We start from the raw sequence: 21103 nt of genomic DNA, 5'->3' as shown, positions 1-21103 counted from the left end.
TAGCGCTGGGGAGTCTGCTTTTTGCTGATCTATATTGTGCCTTTATGGCACATGCCTCCTCGTTGGCGTACAAACGTTGTGCCAAACGGCGGAGCTTATGACACTCCTTCCGTAGGTCGGCAATTTCTGCCGTCCACCAGTACATAGAAGGCTTGTCACGCCTGGGGCCCCTCCGGGGCATGGAAGCCTCACACGCCGTCGTTATCAGAGTCATCACTGAATTTACGACGGTGTCAGCTGCGACACTACCACCCCCCGGAGTGCCCCCCAGCGCGGCCATACCAGCTCCAAGAGCTTCGACGAACTTTCCGATGTTCACCCTCACGACATTCCACACGCAGGGGGAACGTCGTGTTGGTGCTCGCCGGTAAGTAGCGTCAAACACCTCGAACGCAATGTACTGATGATCACTTGCCGAGAAGTCTTGTAGGACTCGCCACCGATGATGCCAGAGATTCCGACGCAAAAGTGATATCAGGAATGCTCCCTTCACAACCTGGGCGTCGAAGCGTTGGCGTGGATCCGGTGTTTAAAACTACGAGCCCGGTTCTCGCCGCCATTTCCAGAATCCGTTTCCCTCTGGAGTCTGACTGAGGCATGCCCCATTCAAGAGCTCTGGCATTAAAATCACCGCCAAACCGGATTCGTCCCTCCGTGCTCGAAACTGCGTCCTCCAGAGCATCAAGTTGGCGCCGAAAGTCCGACATCGTTTCATTCGGCGTCAGGTAAACGCTAAAAAACGTTATCCCTAAACACCGGATCCAGACAAACCCGTCCCCCCGGCCTTCGGCAAGAACACGAAGTCGAACGTTGTCCCGAACCCAGATGGCAGCGGTGCCCGATAAGTCGAGATACCATGAGGACGGGTCCTTGTTTCGGTATTGCTCGCTAATCAGTACTAGATCAGCATTTACTTCTGCAGCGAACTGTACTAGCAACTGATGAGCGGTTGCACTCCGGTGCATGTTAATTTGCAAAATGCGGATCATAGCGTTCGCACCCTAGCCCTCTCCAATTTCGCCCTGAAGATTGGACATCGTCCCGAGCCCGCAGTAATGGATAATATTGGACATTGTTAGAGCGACAAAATCCATAGTACAGCTTCAGTCTAGTTCTCTAGCTAGGGTCTATTTTTGTGTTAGGCGGAAAGGTGTCACATTCAGGGCTTGCCTTGTTTCGGCTGATTCCTAGCATGTTGATTGGAAATGCAGTCTGCACGCTCTGTAATCAATATGTCATGAGAAACAAGGTAGTTGTTAAACTCTTCTTCGTGGAAACTCGCGACTCTATCTTATAAGGTAAGTACAGGGTGCCATGGACTGCCAGATAACTCACCTACGCATTGCGTACGGCTTAGCTATTGAGGTTCGTATCGATTTGGTTGATATTGATGTCCAGACGGGCGTTTCTCGATTTTATTGCCTTGTACTTGACGTGGTAGAGGTTTAGGTAGACTTCGGTTCCACCAGTAAAATGGGGGGCAACTGTACCCTTCCATAAACTGCCAGCGTCATAGACTTTTTCTCTTCCGTACGCAAATGAACCTCCCCAACAAGATGTCCGATGGATTGTCCTTCTTGACGCCTCACGCCTATTTTTGACAGTTAAATCTAAACTTTTTGAAACGGTTATTTTTCTCCTGTTCAAATTGATCACCTAATAAATATGGTTTCCGCAACTTAAATTCTTTGTTTTTCATCTTTCTCTTGGATTAATCTTTCACAAGAAAATAGAACGAAAGATTACTGAAGTATTGCAGATAGTAGATACTTGAGTTGTCCCTATTCCCTGCCTTCTTCGAATTAGTGTTTGTATGTTTTTCAATTATTATACACGTGGCTGTCAGTATGAATTATGAATAAGAAAAATTCGCAAGAAAATTTCACTTTACCTCTGTTATGGTATGAACATGACCTTTCAGTCTTCTATTCATCCTTGCTAGTTGTAAATATAATTCAGCAAAGCAGCAATCAGTTGCCAATCAAATAACAATTCCAAGCGATTTTGCGATTTATTGCAGGTACACTTAAGTAAACTACGTACATCAGAGGGGGTATAATCGATAGAACCCGCTCAGTGATTTGCTTAGTACAGAGCTCACCACTGCATAGTATCATGATATACTCGTACCTTGTGTTGGTGCTAAGTGAATTGCCTTCGCTATTGAAATTATTTCAAGGTATTACAGTCCCTTACTAGCCTTGTTAGATTCTGATCGGTTCGTATGTAGTACATGCATATGCGTTCATCATAGATTATCCTGTCTGCAGTTTTGGGCTAATTTCAAGGTTAGCTAACATTCTTTTTTTAACCGTGTGTTTGAGGAATATTTACAGCATGTACACTTCAGAAAGGAGCATCGAAAGGTGGGAAGAACTGTAAGGACAATAGTCATGTTCATTTGGAACCGAACTACAAAGGGACGATGATTATTGACTTTTCCATCTCCTCCGCGAGATGTTGGTTTGTGTAATTGAATGATTATATTGCGTGACTCTTCAAGTTTCATGGTTACTTACACGAAAATCGTCGACAATTCTCATTACTTTCTTTTATATTTTCCTATCTTAAAATCTACCTAAATAAAAAGAAAATATAGAAGAATTCTCAGGCACCTTAATAATATCCCTTGAAACTATGAATGAAAGCTCTGAAATCATTCTCGGTGCAGATTTAGATATATCACAACCTCTGGAATCTAATTATCTTGCTGGCATTACACTTAATTGGTCACAAGTCCCGCATAAGTGATCTTTTAATTTGTTACACTTCATTACGAGCAATTAAGATACTTTGTACACATTAGCAATAAATCTTTGAGATGGAAGAATTCACCAAATGTGAACTGTGAAGTCTACTCGTGTACGGCAGGAAGTATGGAAGTTTAGCCTAGTCACACGATCTTGACTTCTAAATACATTTTTTTGGACTTGCTATTAATTATATTTAACCTTCTTACAGTTTAAGGGTTGTTAACATTATTCGCACTTTATGGGCACTCAAAATGTATGAAGGGATGAGTAAATAGCATTGGAGCAATACTGAACAGAGCTATGTGGTATTACTAGTCTCAATGTATGCAAGATTCTACAAATTGTTTGTTGAATATTACATATTTTATTTTGCTGTTGAACTACTCAAATCTCTCCTAAGAACGGTTGAAGGAGTCGGAGAAAGCGGTCTCTATGGTATGGGGATCCGGCAAATATTTAGTCCTGTTTATTCAGTTAATAAGTAGTTGTCATCAATGCCGATGTACCGATTGGGGTGAGGTTGAGAATTTTTACCCAGGAAAGGTAGTAACTAATAGTATTCTGCTGGGCTATAAGGGCTTCAGGAATTTATGGTCATATTAAGGAGGCAGGACTTTAAATATATATTGCGGGGGGGGGGGGAATGCAAGCCACCGATGTTTTCATGGTATTTTCCTTAGCAAGGTTTCTTGGCCCCAAAGCCAAGAAATCGTGTAGGAACTGTAACTTGAAGTTTACGAGAAGTATTAAACATGTTTTTTACATAGCATGCTGCTCCCAAGCCCAGGTAAAGGAAGAGGGTTTGAAGTAACGTACTTCAGCACTATCCTTAGCAAAACAAAAATAAAAAAGTAAAAATCAGGGAAAGAGATTAATAGAAGTATAGTTGTAGTGTTTCCTTTATGATAAATCCTAAATATCTTGGTGACAGGTTCCGTAACAGCCCTCGGGAGAATGCAAGGGGGTTCACCTCAGTCGATGTGGCAGATTGGCCCCGGTTCTGTCAAGGCGTTTAGACGTAAGTAAATTAGTCCAAGCAAATCAAATACTTGTCTGCACGTTAAATATTGGTACCGTCACTGAAAATACCGAGGAACTCGCAAGGGCCGTTCGTAAAAGGCGCACTAGTATCTGCGCTCTACAAGAAACTTGATGGTCTAGTGCCAAAATGGCTATAAACTTTTGTATTTTAGTAGCCCACACACCCAATACGGCGTTGGTATTGCAATCTCTCGAGGTTTCCGTGATACAATTAAAGAAGTCGAACGATTTGAAAAGAAAGATAGCCCAGCAGACTGTTCGAAAGCGAATAACAGTGAATCAACCCGGCTTTGTTAAGAACTGCAAAACTAAACATCGTGAGAGGTACTCCCCCTCTCTTTACACTGCATTTCTGGATCAAGAGAAAGCGTTTGGCTGTGTGCCACATGAACTCATTTGGTATGTTCTGCGACAACACCTAGTGCTAGAAGAACTAGCGCGTTGGGTTACACGGCTCTACCACGATCGGAACAGTAGAGTTCGCAGTGTAGCGTTTCGTGTCTCTGTCGATGTTCACCAAGGAAGTGCCCTCTTACCATTCCTCTTGGTCCTTGTTATGAACACTATCACATGGGACATCCAACGTCCAGCGTCCTCTATACTCCTTAATCCAGATGATGCTTAACTAACGTGTAATAGCAAAAATGATCGCGAGCAACTTGTCCAAAAATGGAGTGAGCGCCTCATGCAATACGATCTCAGATTGAATCTAAATAAAACTGAATTTTTGATGACCGATCTCTAAGAAACAGGCACTATCACTGTCAGTGACCCAGTCGCCCTCTATGGTTCTGAGTGTTGTTAGAAAAGAAAATGAAGGGCACCTTACGGTAATGGAGACGTTGTGTTGGACTAGTGGCGTAACAGCCCTTGATCACATCCGAAATGAGGATATCGGCCATCGATATGGGGTTTCACTGATCGTGGAAAAATTGCGAAGAAGGCGTCTTGATTGGTATGGTCATGTAATTCGCGCTAACGAGAACTCACTTGCCAAGATTGGTCTGACCATCAAAGTAAGGTAGTAAGCGACCAAAAGGTCGTCCGAAACAAAGGTGGCTTGATACGCAGGGAATTAATAGGGCAACCGATCACGGTTGTGAATGGAACGAACGCTAAAGAAGGTCCAGTAAACAACTTAAGGGCTCTCCCTTCAAGAAACACTAATACTTGGTGGAATGGAACGGTAAATTTGTATATTTACAACGTCACATTGTTTGGTACTGAATGAACATGCTAATCTTTTCCAAAGCATTTCGGCCATTAACAATATAACTACTTCGAGGTCGAGGAAATTATTGTGGTTTGTAGCTGTTCCATTGATAAGCAAGTCTCTGAAGTTTATACCTGCTCATATCTAACATATATATATGATCCTGATGATTTTCCGGGAGCTGATATTATGCTTATGTTGAAGGCGCGATGATGAGTGTCAGCCTTTCAATTTTGCTACTCTGGGAATCTGTGGTCGTTTTATGTTTGTCTCGCTGCTGTGAGCTTATCACTTACACAGCATTAATTGTGATGAAACACACCTTAACTGTGCAGATGCCATGTACTCCACTGCAGTTAAGCAGTTCGCTGAGATGTGCGTCAGCTTCAGCAAAGTCAACAAAACCTCGGAGTGGTACATATCACTTTCATCAGAAATTGGTCCGTCTATACGCCGACACACTTCCATTATTTTTCACCAAAGTGAAAATAGCGGAAAGACGCGAAAATGAAATTAAGAGGAAGCTCCTTGAGAAGAAGTTTGAAGTTCTACTGGCCGCAGGATCTGGGGAAAGTGGCTGGACCTTATGTTCGCCAAATCGACAACTTCATGTTAAGTCAATCTTCGCAGCCCTTCCCAGAAAAACAGTTGAAACTTTTAAATAACTAACTGAATTTTGTCCTCCAAGGTCGAGAAAATATTTTGCTTCTAGTCACCGACGTCGAGGCTGGAATAAATACATACTCCTCGACATCACCAATCACTCCAGAGCAAAAAGAACGCATCAAGAAGTAACAACAGAGGCCGTGAAAAAAAAATAATAGAAGCTTAGAGAGTGTTTACTCGTACCACATTAAAACGTATAGACGGCGACTATGGTTTCGTCCAGGGCAGAGACAACATATCCGGAATGGCTATCGCTTCTCCCATATATCACTCCACAAGCACTTCATGCGTCCAAATTACATAAATCAGAAAAACTACCTAATAGGGCAGAGGCAGCGTCTGATGAGTTGCCTCTGCCCTGGACGAAACAGTAGTTGTCGTCTGTATATTTTGAACCTTATGTGTTAGCCCAAAAAGAGTAACACCATGGACCAGAGAAGTGGGAAGAAAGTTTCTCTCCAATGGGTCCGGTCCACGATCAAGTGGACGGTGGAGTCAGGGTTCCCTCGATTCCAAACAAGAATGATTACTAAAAAAAAAGACTGCGAAAACTCGATGAAGGATAAGCTGGAGAATGGACCGGATAGAAGACGAATGACCGATCTGCTACCACCACTTGTAAAACTAGTGCCCAGTATTATTAGGGAATGCCAACCAATTTTAGGCCGTACTTCAATTCTGCTGTTCTGCACCAAGTGCTCTTCGGGCAACCCAGTCGTCGGTTACCTCGGGAGAGTGGATCCCAGTGCAAACCGTAGCCTCTAGTGGAAGTGTCCCCTCTCCTTAATGTGTGACTTATTCACTGTCACTTTGGCCTTCCGATCACATCGCGTGCGCCAGGCCTGCTTGTCAACCAAGTTCTTCGTTTGTGTTGATGTGGTCAATGCAGGATGGTCTGGAACAGAACCAACTTGCTTTCTGTCGATCAAGTTTTCGAAATATTCTTTGATGTGTTCCAGGATTATTTCATAAATTTTTTTGCGACGACTGAAAGCACGTAGATGTCTTACCAATTATACAGGTGCCCTTCTTTTGAATCTCAATGATTAACCCCATCTTCTTCTCTCTAGAAAATATCTGCGATTAACAAGATTTCCATACTAGCGGAAGTAGCAGATCTACAGTAACTGCAATTGTTGAGGTGATGAATAGCTCCGCTGGGAGATCGTCATGCCCAGCGGCTTCACTCCGTTTGAGTGCATTGATGACCAAAATGGCCTCTCTCTACTTGGAGGAGCAGTATGCATTCGCATAAGGACAAGAGGAAGAACATCACCGGACATGATTCGCTTAAGAGCCGTCATCGTGGATAAGGAGTTGAGCATGGTAGCGGAGTTTGAGCCCATCACGCCTGCCATCACTCGTAGCGGTTAACAGAGCCTTTAACCTCTTTCTTCAGGCGGGTCTATCAGAGTGGAAGTCCGATAGTAAGATAGCTCTTTCACTGTCGAGCGATAGCTAGAACATACAAGCGGTCTATGTCCAACCCTGCGTGAAGTGACGGAAGCAACACGCAAACGAACTTAAGCGACCATCAGATGGCGATCTCTTTCAAGGCCGATGTCAGCATCTTACTTATTACGCACATTGAGGAGACTACTCCTAAATCTGCTGCTGATCATGAAGTGGCCGATCTGAATTGTCGTGGGGTGTCGGCCAGTTGAAACCCAACTGACCCTATGGGCTTATGCCATGAACAATGTGGCGGTGGAGGTTTCAGAAATCCAGAAACATCCCACCATTATCGTTATAGTCCTAAATACCGTTGTTCCGCAGCACATGTCCGAGTAAGGAGTTGTCAGATTCCACCTTGGCATTTAGATCACCCATCATGGTCACTATGTCACCTTTAGGAAACCTCTCCTGAAGTGCGTGTAATTGCTCGCAGAAAGCATCCTTATCCACTGCATCAAAAGTCTCTCTTGGTGTATAGTAGAAACCATGTCCCAGGTCAAGAGAGCGCGCTTTGCGGTAGCCGTCAGAAATAGCTCGACACCGGACTCGCATATGCTATCACTTGGCTTTCCAGAGTACAAAAGCACATTGCCACAGGAAGGAGAGGAATGTCTAGCAAAATTTCGTTGAAATTCCCGTTTAGGTTGTAGTTCTGATGATCTTCACCACAGTCGCCGAGGAGCGTGCGCTCATTCGAAAAACCAATCATAGTCCGTTTTCGATCGTAGCCGTAAGGTCAGTCCCTATTCGAAACGTGTGTTGACGTTTGGGTAAAGTAAAGTTTCAAAATTTGTAGGATGCAAGCCCACAAATTTCTCCCATGGTCGGTCGCGTTTTACGACAAGCAGGGAAGACTGAGTGTATTCTTAAGCCCCAAGTTAATTTTGGCATGTGTTGATTGGGCCAGTCAGAGCGGTCACTACCTACTTGCTTGCCTAATGTTCGCATTCTAATATATGGAGGCAGTGACTATGGTAGAAGAAAAGGATGTGGCTTCAAATGAAACGATTGCGTAGGCAGGATGTCATATAGTTTTATCGAATTGGTGGACCGCGATGCAAAGTAGTGAAGTCTAGAGGTTTTAACAAGACTGACCTAGACCGGATTTCGGTTGTTGCCCCGTTGATGATGATGTTATTTGTTATCATCCCTGCTGCGGACAAATTATTTGGTTCGCCCCATGTGGGCGCACAATCTGTGCGAGAGTTTTTGTGGACTTCGTTTCAATTCTTTTTTCGGCCTGTGCTGCAAACTTGAGGTTTTTGAGGATGCAATAGTGACATTGTTATAAATCGAAGAATAGGTGCATATAGGGTATGGACGAGATATTGATAATGTATAAATTATATTCACAAAGCGGGAGCTACTTGATGTAAGTTTCCGGTTCGATGGGTATATTGACCTCCATTTAGGAGTAAAAACAATGCGGTATGAGAAAATAAAGTAGGGATAATATTCTTCTAATTCAATGGAAGCAATTTATACATGTTTTATACATTTGGGTTGACGTTCATTCGTTTGATGCGAGCGAAAGTTTCTCAAAAGCTCCTCTCCGATGATTACTTCCCACGGGTAATCAAACCCCATGCCAAGGTATAAATATTGCACAGAGTACTTGGCGGTTACAGGTGTAAGATGTGGCCTTCGACGAATGACTCTGGGTACCAGGTGGCCCGCAAAAAGGGCTATGTCGATATCGGCTTAGTTTCCCTTTAAAACTAAGTTCGTGGCATCCATTCATAAAACCAAAAAAACAACACCTACATTATGAAAATTCGAAATTTTGACAATCAGTAGAAAATCTGAGGTTCGCTAATGGCATTGGACTATTTGCAACGGAAAAAGTTATATCTGCGAATAAGTAACCGCCTCTCAGTGAAAAAATATCCCCTGAGTTTCCCGACAAACGGCTTTAAGGCTAATGTACTCATCAGCCCCTGGCAAACTATAATCCTAGGCTGTGCCAGCGTTAATGTGAAGGAATTATCTGTAAGATCTATGGAGAATAATTTCTACTAAAAGATCAACAAAAAACCTTTGGCCGGCAACAGCTAATGCTCCAATTATTGAAGCTGATAAGTTGCCCTCTTACAAGAATACCCATTATATTTTACATTTTAAGGTCACGCTGGATCAATCAGCAAGGCATTTATATACCTCATCTAATAGTCATGGGCTGAATTGATGCTTTTCGTCAGCATTGGCGGTAGTTGAAAGAGACCACACTCTTAAGCCCCAGGGGCATAGGTTTTGTATTAAACATGGAAACTCCACTTCAAAATCTGCAAACGGCTCGGCTGCCTGCAAGGCGTATAAAATCCATAATTAGCAGCATCAGAGGAGCTTGCGAGAAAACTTGTCCCCTTAGTTTGTAAAGAACAGAAACAAATCAATCAATCAATCTTAGTAGATTAACTAAACTGAAGATGTTAATAGATATAAAGGGACTCGGCAAGCTCTGAAAATCGGCAAAAGAACAGTACAACACTGGAGTTTAACTTTAATAGTCCAATTCTCTGCAAACCACACTTTTTAGGTACACCGGAACATAGACTGGGTTTTTACAATCAATACTCGATAGATTTAACAATTAGACTTTATTAAATAGTTTATTTAAAGAATGAAGAAGAAGTGAAGTGACTATTTGCTCGTTAGAGGCAGAAGAGAATCATCTCCTTCATGTGTTTCTTTTCTGCCCCTAACTCATGGCACACTTTTCTCGCCAGTCTTCCACTCCCGTGGCGAGCTCTGCAAAGTGGATAGTTCCGCGCCATCTATTTGTTCGCATTCGCAACATTCGAAATAAATTTCGAATGCTGCGAATTCTGCCGCGCCACATCACTCCGCCCCCAAATGAAACCTAGGGGTTTCGGCGACTGATCCCGGAACTTCGTTCACCGTCAATCCACAAAACGGACACGACGCTGCTTCGGGGCGGACACGGGTTTCAGCCTGGACAGAGAGACCGCCTTCCTGTGTCCACCGATCTCGAGCTGGAAGAAATGTTCTCCCCGCTCGAGAACGCGGTACGGGCCCTCATATGGAGGCTGCATCGGCTTCCGGACAGCATCCGTCCTGACCAGAACGTGCGTGCACTTGTCCAGTTCCTTGGGCGAACAGGCAGGTGTGGACGAGTGTCGGGTGGGTGGTGTGGCTTTTATGCGTCGGAGATTGTCTCTCAGCAGACGCACCAACCCCGACTCTGTGAGACCCGATCTCTTGTCGACGACCGGATCGCTTGGGAGTCTCGGGTTCTCCCCGTATACCAGCTCTGCGGGGCTGGCAGCAAATTCCTCTCGTCGGGTTGTACGTAGGCCGAGTAGGACGAGAGGCAAGACTTGGGACCAGGACGGATCGTCACGTGCCATAATGGCGGCTTTCAGCGTCCGGTGCCAACGTTCTAGCATCCCATTGGATTGCGGGTGGTATGCAGTAGTCCCCTGGCGTTTAAAACCAAGGAGTTTGCCTAACTCGGAGAAAAGGGTGGACTCAAATTGCATTCCCTGGTCAGTGATGACCACTGCAGGGACGCCAAAGCGAGGTACCCACTCGCGACAGAGGGCTTCGGCACATGATTGCGCCGTAATGTCTTTCAGAGGTATTGCCTCAGGCCACCGCGTAAACCTGTCGATGATTGTGAGAAAATACCTATAACCGTGCGAGTCTCGCAAAGGCCCTACTATGTCGAGGTGTATTGTGTGGAACCGCTTGGTAGTGCGGGGGAATGAGCCAACTTTTTTCCTTACATGCCTGGAGACTTTACACTTCTGGCATGCGATGCACTCTCTGGCCCAGGAATTGACATCCTTATTCATAGAGGGCCAGAAGTATTTCTCGGTGACTAGCCGATTTGTTGTCCTGATGCCTGGATGCGCTAAGTCGTGAACTGCGTGGAACACTTCCTTGCGATAGGTGGCCGGAATGTATGGCCGAGGTCCCTTTTCCGAGTCTTCGCAGCAGAGAGAGAGGTTTGAGCCGAAGATGGGCAACTCCCGAAATTTGTATTTGGGGTTGGATTTGAGGCTCTGAAATGCTGCGTCATCCTCCTGCGCCTTGGCAATAGCCGAGAAATCGAGTGAGGCGGGGATGTTAACCTCGGAGACACGAGACAAAGCGCCAGCAACTATGTTGTCCTTGCCGGACACGTGCTGGATATCTGACGTAAACTGGCTTATAAAGCTCAGATGACGAAGCTGACGAGGGGACGCTTTGTCGGGCTTCTGTTTCAAAGCATACGTGAGAGGCTTATGGTCCGTGAACACTGTGAACGGCCTGCCTGCTAGGGAGAAACGGAAGTATTTGATGCTCAAATACGCGGCGAGTAGTTTGCGATCGTAGGTACTGTAGTTCCGTTGAGCGGAATTCAACTGCTTCGAGAAGAAGCTCAACGGCTGCCAAACTTGATCCACCTTTTGGTGAAGGGCAGCACCTACTGCGATGTCAGAGGCATCAACAAAAACGGCTAGGGGTGCATCTTGCAGAGGGAATGCCAAGAGTGTAGCGGCGGCCAGTTGTTGACGGGATTTGTCAAACGCGCAGATAGCCTCTTCAGACCACACGATCTCTCGTGTGTCCTTAGTTTTGGGGCCAGACAAGTACGCGTTCAAAATGGACTGGTGATGGGCGGCCTTGGGCAGGAAACGACGGTAGAAGTTCAGCATGCCCAAGAACCTCCTCAACTCCCTCACTGTCTTTGGACGCGGGAAGCTAGTTATCGCTTGCACCTTGTCTGAGTCGGGCTGTATTCCTTTAGGGGAAATGAAATGGCCGAGGAATCTCACCTGTTTTTGGAGAAATTTGCATTTCTCAACGTTTAGGACTAAATCGGCCTCAAGGAGACGTTGAAAAATGCACTCGAGATGGGCTAAGTGCTCAGACTCAGTGGAAGAAGCGACCAAAACATCATCCAAATATACGAAACAGAACTCGAGGTTTCGCAGGACTGAGTGAATGAACCTTTGAAAGGTTTGCGCCGCATTGCACAATCCGAAAGTCATCCGGGTGAACTCGAAGAGTCCAAAGGGTGTGCATATTGCCGTCTTTGGAATGTCTTCAGGAGCTACTGGGATTTGGTGATAAGCCTTGGTTAAGTCCAAGGTCGAAAAGATGCGGCAATTCGCGAGGTGATGCGCAAAGTCGTGGATGAGTGGAATTGGATATCGGTCAGGAACAGTCTGTGCATTTAGCCTTCTGTAATCCCCACATGGGCGCCATTCGCCGTTTGGCTTAGGGACCATATGCAGTGGGGAAGACCAACAACTGTTTGAGGGCCTGCAGATATCCTGTTGAACGAGTTGTTCAAACTCTTTCCGTGCAATAGCCAGTTTCTGGGATGGTAGAGGACGCACCTTCGAGAAGATCGGGGAACCAGTAGTGATAATGTGGTGCTGCACATTGTGCTTCACTGGTTTGGAGAGACTACACTCGGTAGTAATCTGGCTGAACTTTTGGAGAAGTGCCCGAACACGAGAGTCGGTAATGTCTTCTAAAAGAACGGAAAGATTATTGCCTGGGTGAGATACCATTTGTCCCGACGAATTAAGGTTGGTCGTGGGGTCTATAAGGGACTTATTTTGCAAGTCCACCAGCAATCCATAGTGACACAAGAAGTCTGCGCCTAATATGGGGAAGCTGACATCCGCCAGGATGAAACGCCACGAAAATGTCCTACGCAAGCCAAGACTCACGTCCACTTGCCTATACCCGTATGTGTTTATGCGGGAGGAATTTGCTGCCGCAAGTTTGAACGGTTGTGGGAAAAGTTGATGTTGCCGAGGTACGGGAAGAACCAAAACCTCCGCACCAGTATCGATGAGGTAGCTGCGCCTGCTGAGGGGGTCGAAAATAGTTAGGCGACGTGGCGCTGCGTTCTGGGTGGCCGTCGCCAAGACCCCCCGCGGACCTAGTTTTTTGCGGTAGGCGCGAATCTACAAAGTAGCATACATCTTGTCGCTTTATCCCCGAATCTGCGGTGGTACCAGCAAATCCCTCGGTCCGCGGACTGTGCTGACGACCTGCTACCTGATCGCCCGAACGCTGAGCGTCCAACGTCGCCCGCATCTCGGCCACACTGGCTGTTAAAGCGGCTATCTCGCGCCTCAAGTCACCCACCTCATCCGACGGTGGTTGAACGGCCGCCAAGGTTGGGCGTACGTACACCTCCTGCACCTGGTCGGCCGCCGCTGCCAGTTCCTCCAAGGAACCGGAGACGCAAGCGAGGATCGCCTGGGTGCCCTCCGGGAGCCGTCGCAGCCAGAGCGACTTGATCAGGTCTTCGCCAATCTTGCTCCCACCCAATTGCCTCATTTCGCGAAGCAATTGGCTGGGAGTTCGATCACCCAACGTTAAACCCGCCAGCAAGTGGTCTAATTTTGCCGACTCGCTTGCCGACAGGCGCCTGATCAACTCGCTCTTGAGCTGTGTGTACGATGCCGACTTCACTACGTCGGATACCAGAAGAATAGACTCCTCGTCCAGGCCGACCACCGCGTAGTTGAAGCGGGTCGCGTCCGATGTGATGCCGGACATTTGGAACTGCGCTTCCAAATGCACGAACTACAGCTCCGGGTTCCGCCGCCAAAACGGAGGAACGCGTACGGCGAGGGCGGTCACTTGCGGGTCTGATGGGCCTGCCGCGTCTTTGCTGTCGAACGACATCTTGAGTAACGAAAAGTACGAGTTTGCAATGAACACGCGGTGAGTTTATAATGAAACGCGGTGAATTTTGCTCCGACACGGCAGGCCGCACCCACAAATGCACGTACGAACACAGAAATGACGACCGAAGCGGACGCTCTCCAGCGCAGACCGAAATCACCACCCAGAAACCCGCCAAGAAAACGGAGAACCCGCGATGAGAAACACTTCAACGCCGTCTCTTGCAGCGATTTTTAATTATTATTATCTGAACTATGAATATAATATAATAATATATATTAAATATACAAATGCGGAATAAATAGTGTAGAAAACTTCTATGTGGTTTTTATAGTAAAAGGTGTGGTTGTTGTGATGAAGTCAATTGGTTGCCAAATAATCGTTCGTTTTCTAAGTTGCTGCTGCCAATGTTGAAAGGTGGTCGCGCTCGTTGAATTTCTGATGCGGCAATAATGCTGGTGTCAGCTACGTTTGAGATGGTGATGGCTGCGGCTGCGGCGGCAACGATGGTGGCTGCGGCAGTGATGCTGACGTCTGGCGCTGTGGTGCTGGCGTCTGGGGCTGCGGTGCTGATGTTTGGTTAACTTGATAAAACGCGCTCGAGATCAGAGGAACAGAACGAGTCATCTGAGGTATCGGCTGCACAGGTTGTTCAATAGTTATGTTTACAGGTGAGGGTCCAGCCTCTCTTTCTTCACTTTGGATACTGATAGTACTACGACTTTGATCACGTCGGAGTCACCAATTTAACTTTAATAGTCCAATTCTTTGCAAACCACACTTTTTAGGTACACCGGAACATAGACTGGGTTTTTACAATCAATCCTCGATAGATTTAACAATTAGACTTTATTAAATAATTTATTTAAAGAATGAAGAAGAAGTGAAGTGACTATTTGCTCGTTAGAGGCAGAAGAGAATCATCTCCTTCATGTGTTTCTTTTCTGCCCCTAACTCATGGCACACTTTTCTCGTCAGTCTTCCACTCCCGTGCCGAGCTCTGCAAAGTGGATAGTTCCGCGCCATCTATTTGTTCGCATTCGCAACATTCAAAATAAATTTCGAATGCTGCGAATCCTGCCGCGCCACAGGAGACTGTGAAAAAATGGACTCACTGGAGGAAAGCTCGATGTTAACGAATCTTCAATATAAACTATTTTTATTTAAAGATTGAATAGGCTCTACGTTTCCATAAAAGTATTGACGGACTGTACCGCATATTTTCAACATTATCTTCAATACTTTGGTATGCGGATTATTCGGTTGTGATAAGAAGCTATTTTTCAAAAATCAACACAAATCCTCATTTTACAAGTGAGCAAAAAATGTGTGCTTCTGCCGAGTTGGCGCCTGATGAGTTGCTTTTGCCTTAGACGAAACCTGATAATAAGGGATGATGGTTTTGGCATCCAAGCAAGCCTGATAGGCTTAGGGACTAAACAGCTGAACTGTGGAAACGAATTTTGTGGTTTGATTCTCACTGGTATCAGAAAGATAGGACTAAATTTATATACATAAGAAACCTACAGAAGCTATCATATCTGAAGGGTCAGCTTTGGGTTTCCGCTTTGCTTAATTTTTAAGGTTAAACTGAAAACAAAACCTTGCTAAAATCGATTCACTGTCCGTCTGTCTGTTACACGCACTTTTCTCAGAAACGACTATGCCGATTAACACGAAATTCGGTGGAAGATGGGAACTGTGAACACCCCACACATGCGGTAAATCACATTGCAATTTTTTTTCAATCAATATAGTCATGTGGGATATTAAATAAATCAGTATTTTTCGAATCAGATGTTAGTTTTGACATTGGTTGCAAAAGAGAGGAGTGCGGGGGTCCGAAAAGGGGCAATTACTTCAAGGACCCATTCCCAGAAAGCACCCAATCCAACCCAAGTACCCATGGTGGTCCGAGCATATGGTATCTAGGCTTCAAAATACTCCCAGTTGCGATATCTGCTCAAATAAAGTTAATAGTAGTATATTTTTATATTGCGAATCCCCCCTTAAGTTCATCCTGGATTCGTAAAATTTTGCAGTATGATAGGTTTTGATGGGAAGCATCGTGCTGGAAAGTTAGGTGGAAATCGTACTACTATTATGGTTATAGTAGGTCGAAGTTTCTCCATTCGAGTTAAATAACAACGTGCTAGGAGATAAAATGTCAGTACCACGTTGAATTGAATATCGGGTATATTCAACGTATTTGCACTACGAGCTATATATAATATAAGTGGTACCATTGTGCAGCAAATATTTTTACACAAAGGATCAACAAAACCTTTCATATGTGAAGCGGCGAACTTCCGATTTTCAACATGTTTCTTTCTTTTTATAATTTAGTTTAATGTTTGAACTTAAGGTTGTTGTATAGGTGGCCGGGGCCAGTTACAGTGTCTACAAGGATATTTTCCTTATTTCCTCCCCTTTTCGACAATTTAAAATAGGTTGTTCGCATCTGGAATTGTAGTTTAATAGTTGATTCGTGGTATTATCTCCCTACCCTAATTATATGATTTCTTGGAAAAATTTACTATAAATTTCCACCTGGAAAGTGCTTTGAAAAAGAAAGAAAGGCATTTACAGGATTTCATTGCACGACAGGAACAGATGTCAGACAAATGGTTCAGGACCAACTGGTAGCAGTTAAACCAGAATTGATACTCTTCAAATAGAAGCAACGACTTATACTTTGCATAATGCGGACCATTTCTACTTCCTACCCCGCCTATAGTATGAACTTGAACGAGGTTCCTCTGTTTCGGGATTTACAGGAACAGCCAAATATAAATTTAAAAATTCCATTTCGTGACATACTTTAAGAAGAAATTAAACTTTGAAAACTGTTGATAGAGCAATGCTTGTGAGTTATCACTGGGGTGCATTTGGATACCAAAGCATATCGAGAAACATTTATGTTGGATGGAAAAAAAACGAAAAGAAAGTGAATGATTATGGGAAATCACGAGGAATAATAATTCCGACATGCAAAGCTTGAAGGCTGTCTTTATGGGACATAAAGTTATTTCAGGCTTACGCTACGTTACTTTCACCAATAAATTTTTGAATGCATTTGCGAAAGAAAGATCTCATTTATTGGCAAGTTATAACTGGATACTGAATAACTATGAGACTAAGGATAATAAAATATTATATCTCATAGATTTCGTTAGTTATGGTTTCGGGATTCTCAAATTACTGTTTTATTTTACGACATTAATTAATTCTATCGGTAAACGATTTGTATACTAGTTTGATGTCTTATATGAGAATGGGAATGATAAAAACGCATTTAATTTAAGTTGGCCTGAACATGTATACGATTTCATGTTTATTCGATTTCAAACGATTCAGGATATATATTCCGTACTGAATATTATTCCAATTCACTAAATTACAATTTTTTGTTTTTATCTTTTTCTTTGGGCATCGACATTTTTTTTAATTTATTTACTAAATTAAAATATTTAATTTGATACTCACCAGCAAATAATGAATCCCAATCCAATGGTGAAAATTATGTTGCTTATCTCCAGCATTTTAATGTTATAAGGAAAACAATTTCCTTGGTTTCATATGTTTTTATTATTTTGCATTTTCTAGGACTCACCAAGGCACATTCAACTACATAAAGATTTTATTTTCACACTTTTGAACAACATTTTACATTATTTCGCACATTATAACTTCAAGTTTAATTATGTATTCATATTTTCATATTATAAACATATGTGCATATTCGGAAAATTCGCTATCCGTATTATTTGGATTCTCTTTCACATTCGAACATTATTAACTTTTATGGTTTTTTTTTATATAATAAGATTTATTATTATCGATGAATAATAATTATAAATCAAGATTCGTCATTCTGTACAAACGATCGAAGGAAAATCGAACATATCTGAAAAAATCAACGTTAGGAGACAAATAAAATTTATGATGGGAAAATTTTTCGACAATTTAAAACCATCGGATCTAGACACCGATCGCGTTATGGGCAGACTTTCGACAGACTGGAAACGGGAAGAACAGAATAAAGATACTAATAATGAGCTAGTGAAGCGGTCCAGAAGCTGTGTTCTAACAAAACTTCCTAATTAGCTCGTCGGTTTGAAGTTGAAGAGGGGTTGGCTACTTTTTAAGCAATTTGGTCGATAGTATCGCATGGATCGCTTTAACATTCCCCATGATAATACAATTACAGTGATCCTTTAATATTGGTGAGCTTACCTTTGGTGGTTTTCATTATTTACCTAATAAAAATAGTTATTTAAGATTTAACGTCTTTCAGAAAAGCAAGGCTTCTTTTTGCACCATTCTTTTTTCTCACTTCTTAATTCGCTTAAATCTATCACGAGAATAATAATGGCATAATGTCTCATACTCTTCCAAAAAGGAGAAAATGTACTGACTCTTGGGGAAAATAGAGCGCGTAGATTTTTCGCTGAAGGAGATCTTCAACAATTGTTTTCGTCTGAGGCAGCTCCACATGAAGTTAAGAAAGTTTTGTCCTCCTTGTCCTCTTTCAATAGGTGCATATATGGCCGTAGGATGCCATTGCAGAAACAGTATATTTATATGGTATACATTGTCCTCTAAAAGGGACTTAATAAATCAGATTTACCACACGCCTTTGTTGTCGACTTCCGGAAATGTGCTTCATCTCCCCCCAGAACTGTTTGAGAAGCCTATATTCCTCCTTCACTGTTCTGTGCCACGTGTTTCTTGGGAGTTCCATTCGTTGGTCTTCCTAGTATAGTAGATTCTGTCATAATAGCATAAAGTTGTCGTCCTTCTCTAATGTGTGACCAACCTACTATTGTTTCAGTCTACTTACCTCCAGGCTCTTCAACAGGGAGTTCAATATGGCCCTCAGTAGGCTTCTCTCTTTCTGTGAGAGATATAACAATGTCCTCATCACTGGGGATTTAAATGTCAGATCCAAACATCTTGGAAACTACCTCACTGATGGGAAAGGGATAAGCTTAGAGGCCGCTGTACTCAACTTCTCTTTTAATTTTCTTAATAATCATTCACTTATTTCAACCCACCGTCAATGCTCAACCAATTGGGTTCGGTTTTAGACATTACTTTTGCTAATTCCGCTAGCCAATGCTGGCAGGGGAATACGATCATGGATAAAATATCCAAGAGCCACTACACTCCCATTTGCATCTCTACTCGTGTTTTGGAACTACATTAGTTCCAAAATTTTAAATTGACGCCAATTGGTTGAAGATTCAGATTACCAATATAAGCCCACAAGCAGATATTTAACATGTCTGTCGCCGATGGGAAGAGGAAATGATGGCGTGATATTTAGACCGAGCTGACTGTGATAAATGATGTAAAGTCTTTCTGGAAATCCATGAAGGATTTAGTGACAAATCTCCGTGCTGGAATCCAAGGAGAAATTTTGAATTTTTGACTGGGCGGTTCTGCCCCTCATCTCCCTTCCTGCCTGACTACCTTAGATATCCCACAATTTCTCAGCCTTTGTCTTAATAAGAGCTAAGAGTGTCCTGCTCAGGTACAGGACAGTCTCCGCCCCTGGTCCAGACATTATTGCTTACCAGTATATACGCTGGTTAGCACCGGAAACGTTCTCTGCTTTGTTGCAGGGTCTATACCCCATCTGGTGCAATTTAAGTCCGCCTGAGAATCGCTCTATTATTAGGGTGGTGCCATCCTCAAAACCCCGCAAGACCCCAAATTTTTGACTAGTTACCGCGCAATTGTTCTCATGAATGAATTTATTGAACTGCTTAATTCAGTTATAAAGGTTCGAATCAATAAATTCATTGAAGAATACAAAATCCTCCCGGCAAATTGTTATGTCTATTCTTGATCGCTAAAAGTAAAGGTCAACAGGTATTGGCTGCGGCGATTGATGAGAATAATGCCTATGAGAAGGTTGATCTGGCGACCTTGAATGACACAATGTTAAAGCTCCTTTTTCCTACTTAAATTGTTCTATGGGTGACAAAGGTAATGTCCAATAGACGCCTTTAGCTAGGTCTGGACTGTGTGCAAGTACGCAATGGCATTTCCCAATAATGCCAATGCCAATAATGTAGATTGGACCTACCGATCAACTTAAACAAATCCAAATCTATATCCTTTAAAAGAAGTAGGGTAACACCCCTGCTCATGAAAATAATGACCATACTCTCACCCATGTTAAATCCATCACCTTTCAAGATGGGGAGATAACGCAGTTGTGCTCTCTAAGGGACCATTTGAACTCTATCATTCCTAAACCCCTCAAGATTGGTAGATTGATTATTTTTTCAACTGGAGTTTCTTGAGGTCTCCCACCCCAAAAGCCTATTAATCTACATAGATCATTAGTAAGGAAAATTATAGAACATGCCGCTACTTCTACCATGAACTCTACAAATTACTTTGAAAACAAACTCAATTTAATATCTACTTGTATTTTGAGAGGATGTCTGGGGCTGACCAGAAACACCTCTTTACACCAGTTATTTGCGCTGGTTAAAGAGCCATCATTCCGTTCCAAAGATCCTCTTCACGCGGCAACTTCTTAAATTAAAGGAAAGAAATACTAAAACCTATCAAATGGCGCATCTTTCTTTGCATAACTACTCGCAACGGTCAACTTTTTTTTGGCTTGAATAAACTTGAATAAAACTATTACAAGAGCCGGCAACATACTGGCATCTCAGAGAAGACAGGCAGGTAGTGACACTAAACACAAAATACGGAGCTTTCGAAAAAAATTGACACTCAGGTTTTGGTCCGGTTATTATTAGCAATAAAATTGTACACTGAAACGTCATAACTGTGGCATTGCTTTTGTTAGGTATAGTGGTATTAGTGTCAGTTCCTTCCAAACTTTAGAGTGTGTTTGTACGCCCCAACCTAATTTTTGTGGCAACTTTACATGCGTTACATTGGCGACTTCGATCCAAAGCGGAAGAAATTCCCAATCGCGTTTAAACTTGTGACCAATTACTACCAGAGCTGAAGTTCTCTTGTCCTGAATGAATGAACCCGAGGTAAAGATGGTAAACTAAAAGGAACCCGAAATGCAAAGTAGATCAGGAGACTACAAATCGATGAAAATTACTATGTTTTCAGGCAAAAGCCCCAGAATATGTTGTCTACTGTGTCAGGAATAATCTGGATCAAAAATTGATAATCACTCATGGTTTGAGTTAGGAGGTAGTTTGTTAGCCAAAGGTTCTGAAGAGTAGTTCCTTACTGGCTAAAAAGGTTTCGGCAAGAAAAGCAAAAACTGTATTTGGGAAGCCAACTATCCCTTCTTCAGTGTGTTTTCTTCCATTCA

At 43.3% G+C, this 21103-nt stretch overlaps 1 protein-coding gene across 1 annotated transcript in view; it reads right to left on the bottom strand.

The window, feature by feature from the left end:
- LOC119653814 (glycine receptor subunit alpha-2) overlaps positions 1-17388 on the bottom strand; it is a 69117-nt gene extending 51729 nt beyond the window's left edge. The window contains exon 1 of the mRNA XM_038058842.1: positions 17272-17388. Coding sequence (XP_037914770.1) covers positions 17272-17327 — 56 coding nt within the window. The 5' untranslated portion in view covers positions 17328-17388. The remainder of the gene's footprint in view (positions 1-17271) is intronic.
- Positions 17389-21103: the final 3715 nt, after the last annotated feature.

Source organism: Hermetia illucens, chromosome 4, assembly GCF_905115235.1.
Source record: "Hermetia illucens chromosome 4, iHerIll2.2.curated.20191125, whole genome shotgun sequence".
In the NCBI taxonomy this organism is placed as follows: domain Eukaryota; kingdom Metazoa; phylum Arthropoda; class Insecta; order Diptera; family Stratiomyidae; genus Hermetia; species Hermetia illucens.
The sequence above is the reverse complement of the archived record's forward strand: the minus strand, read 5'-3'. Positions and strand labels throughout refer to the sequence as shown.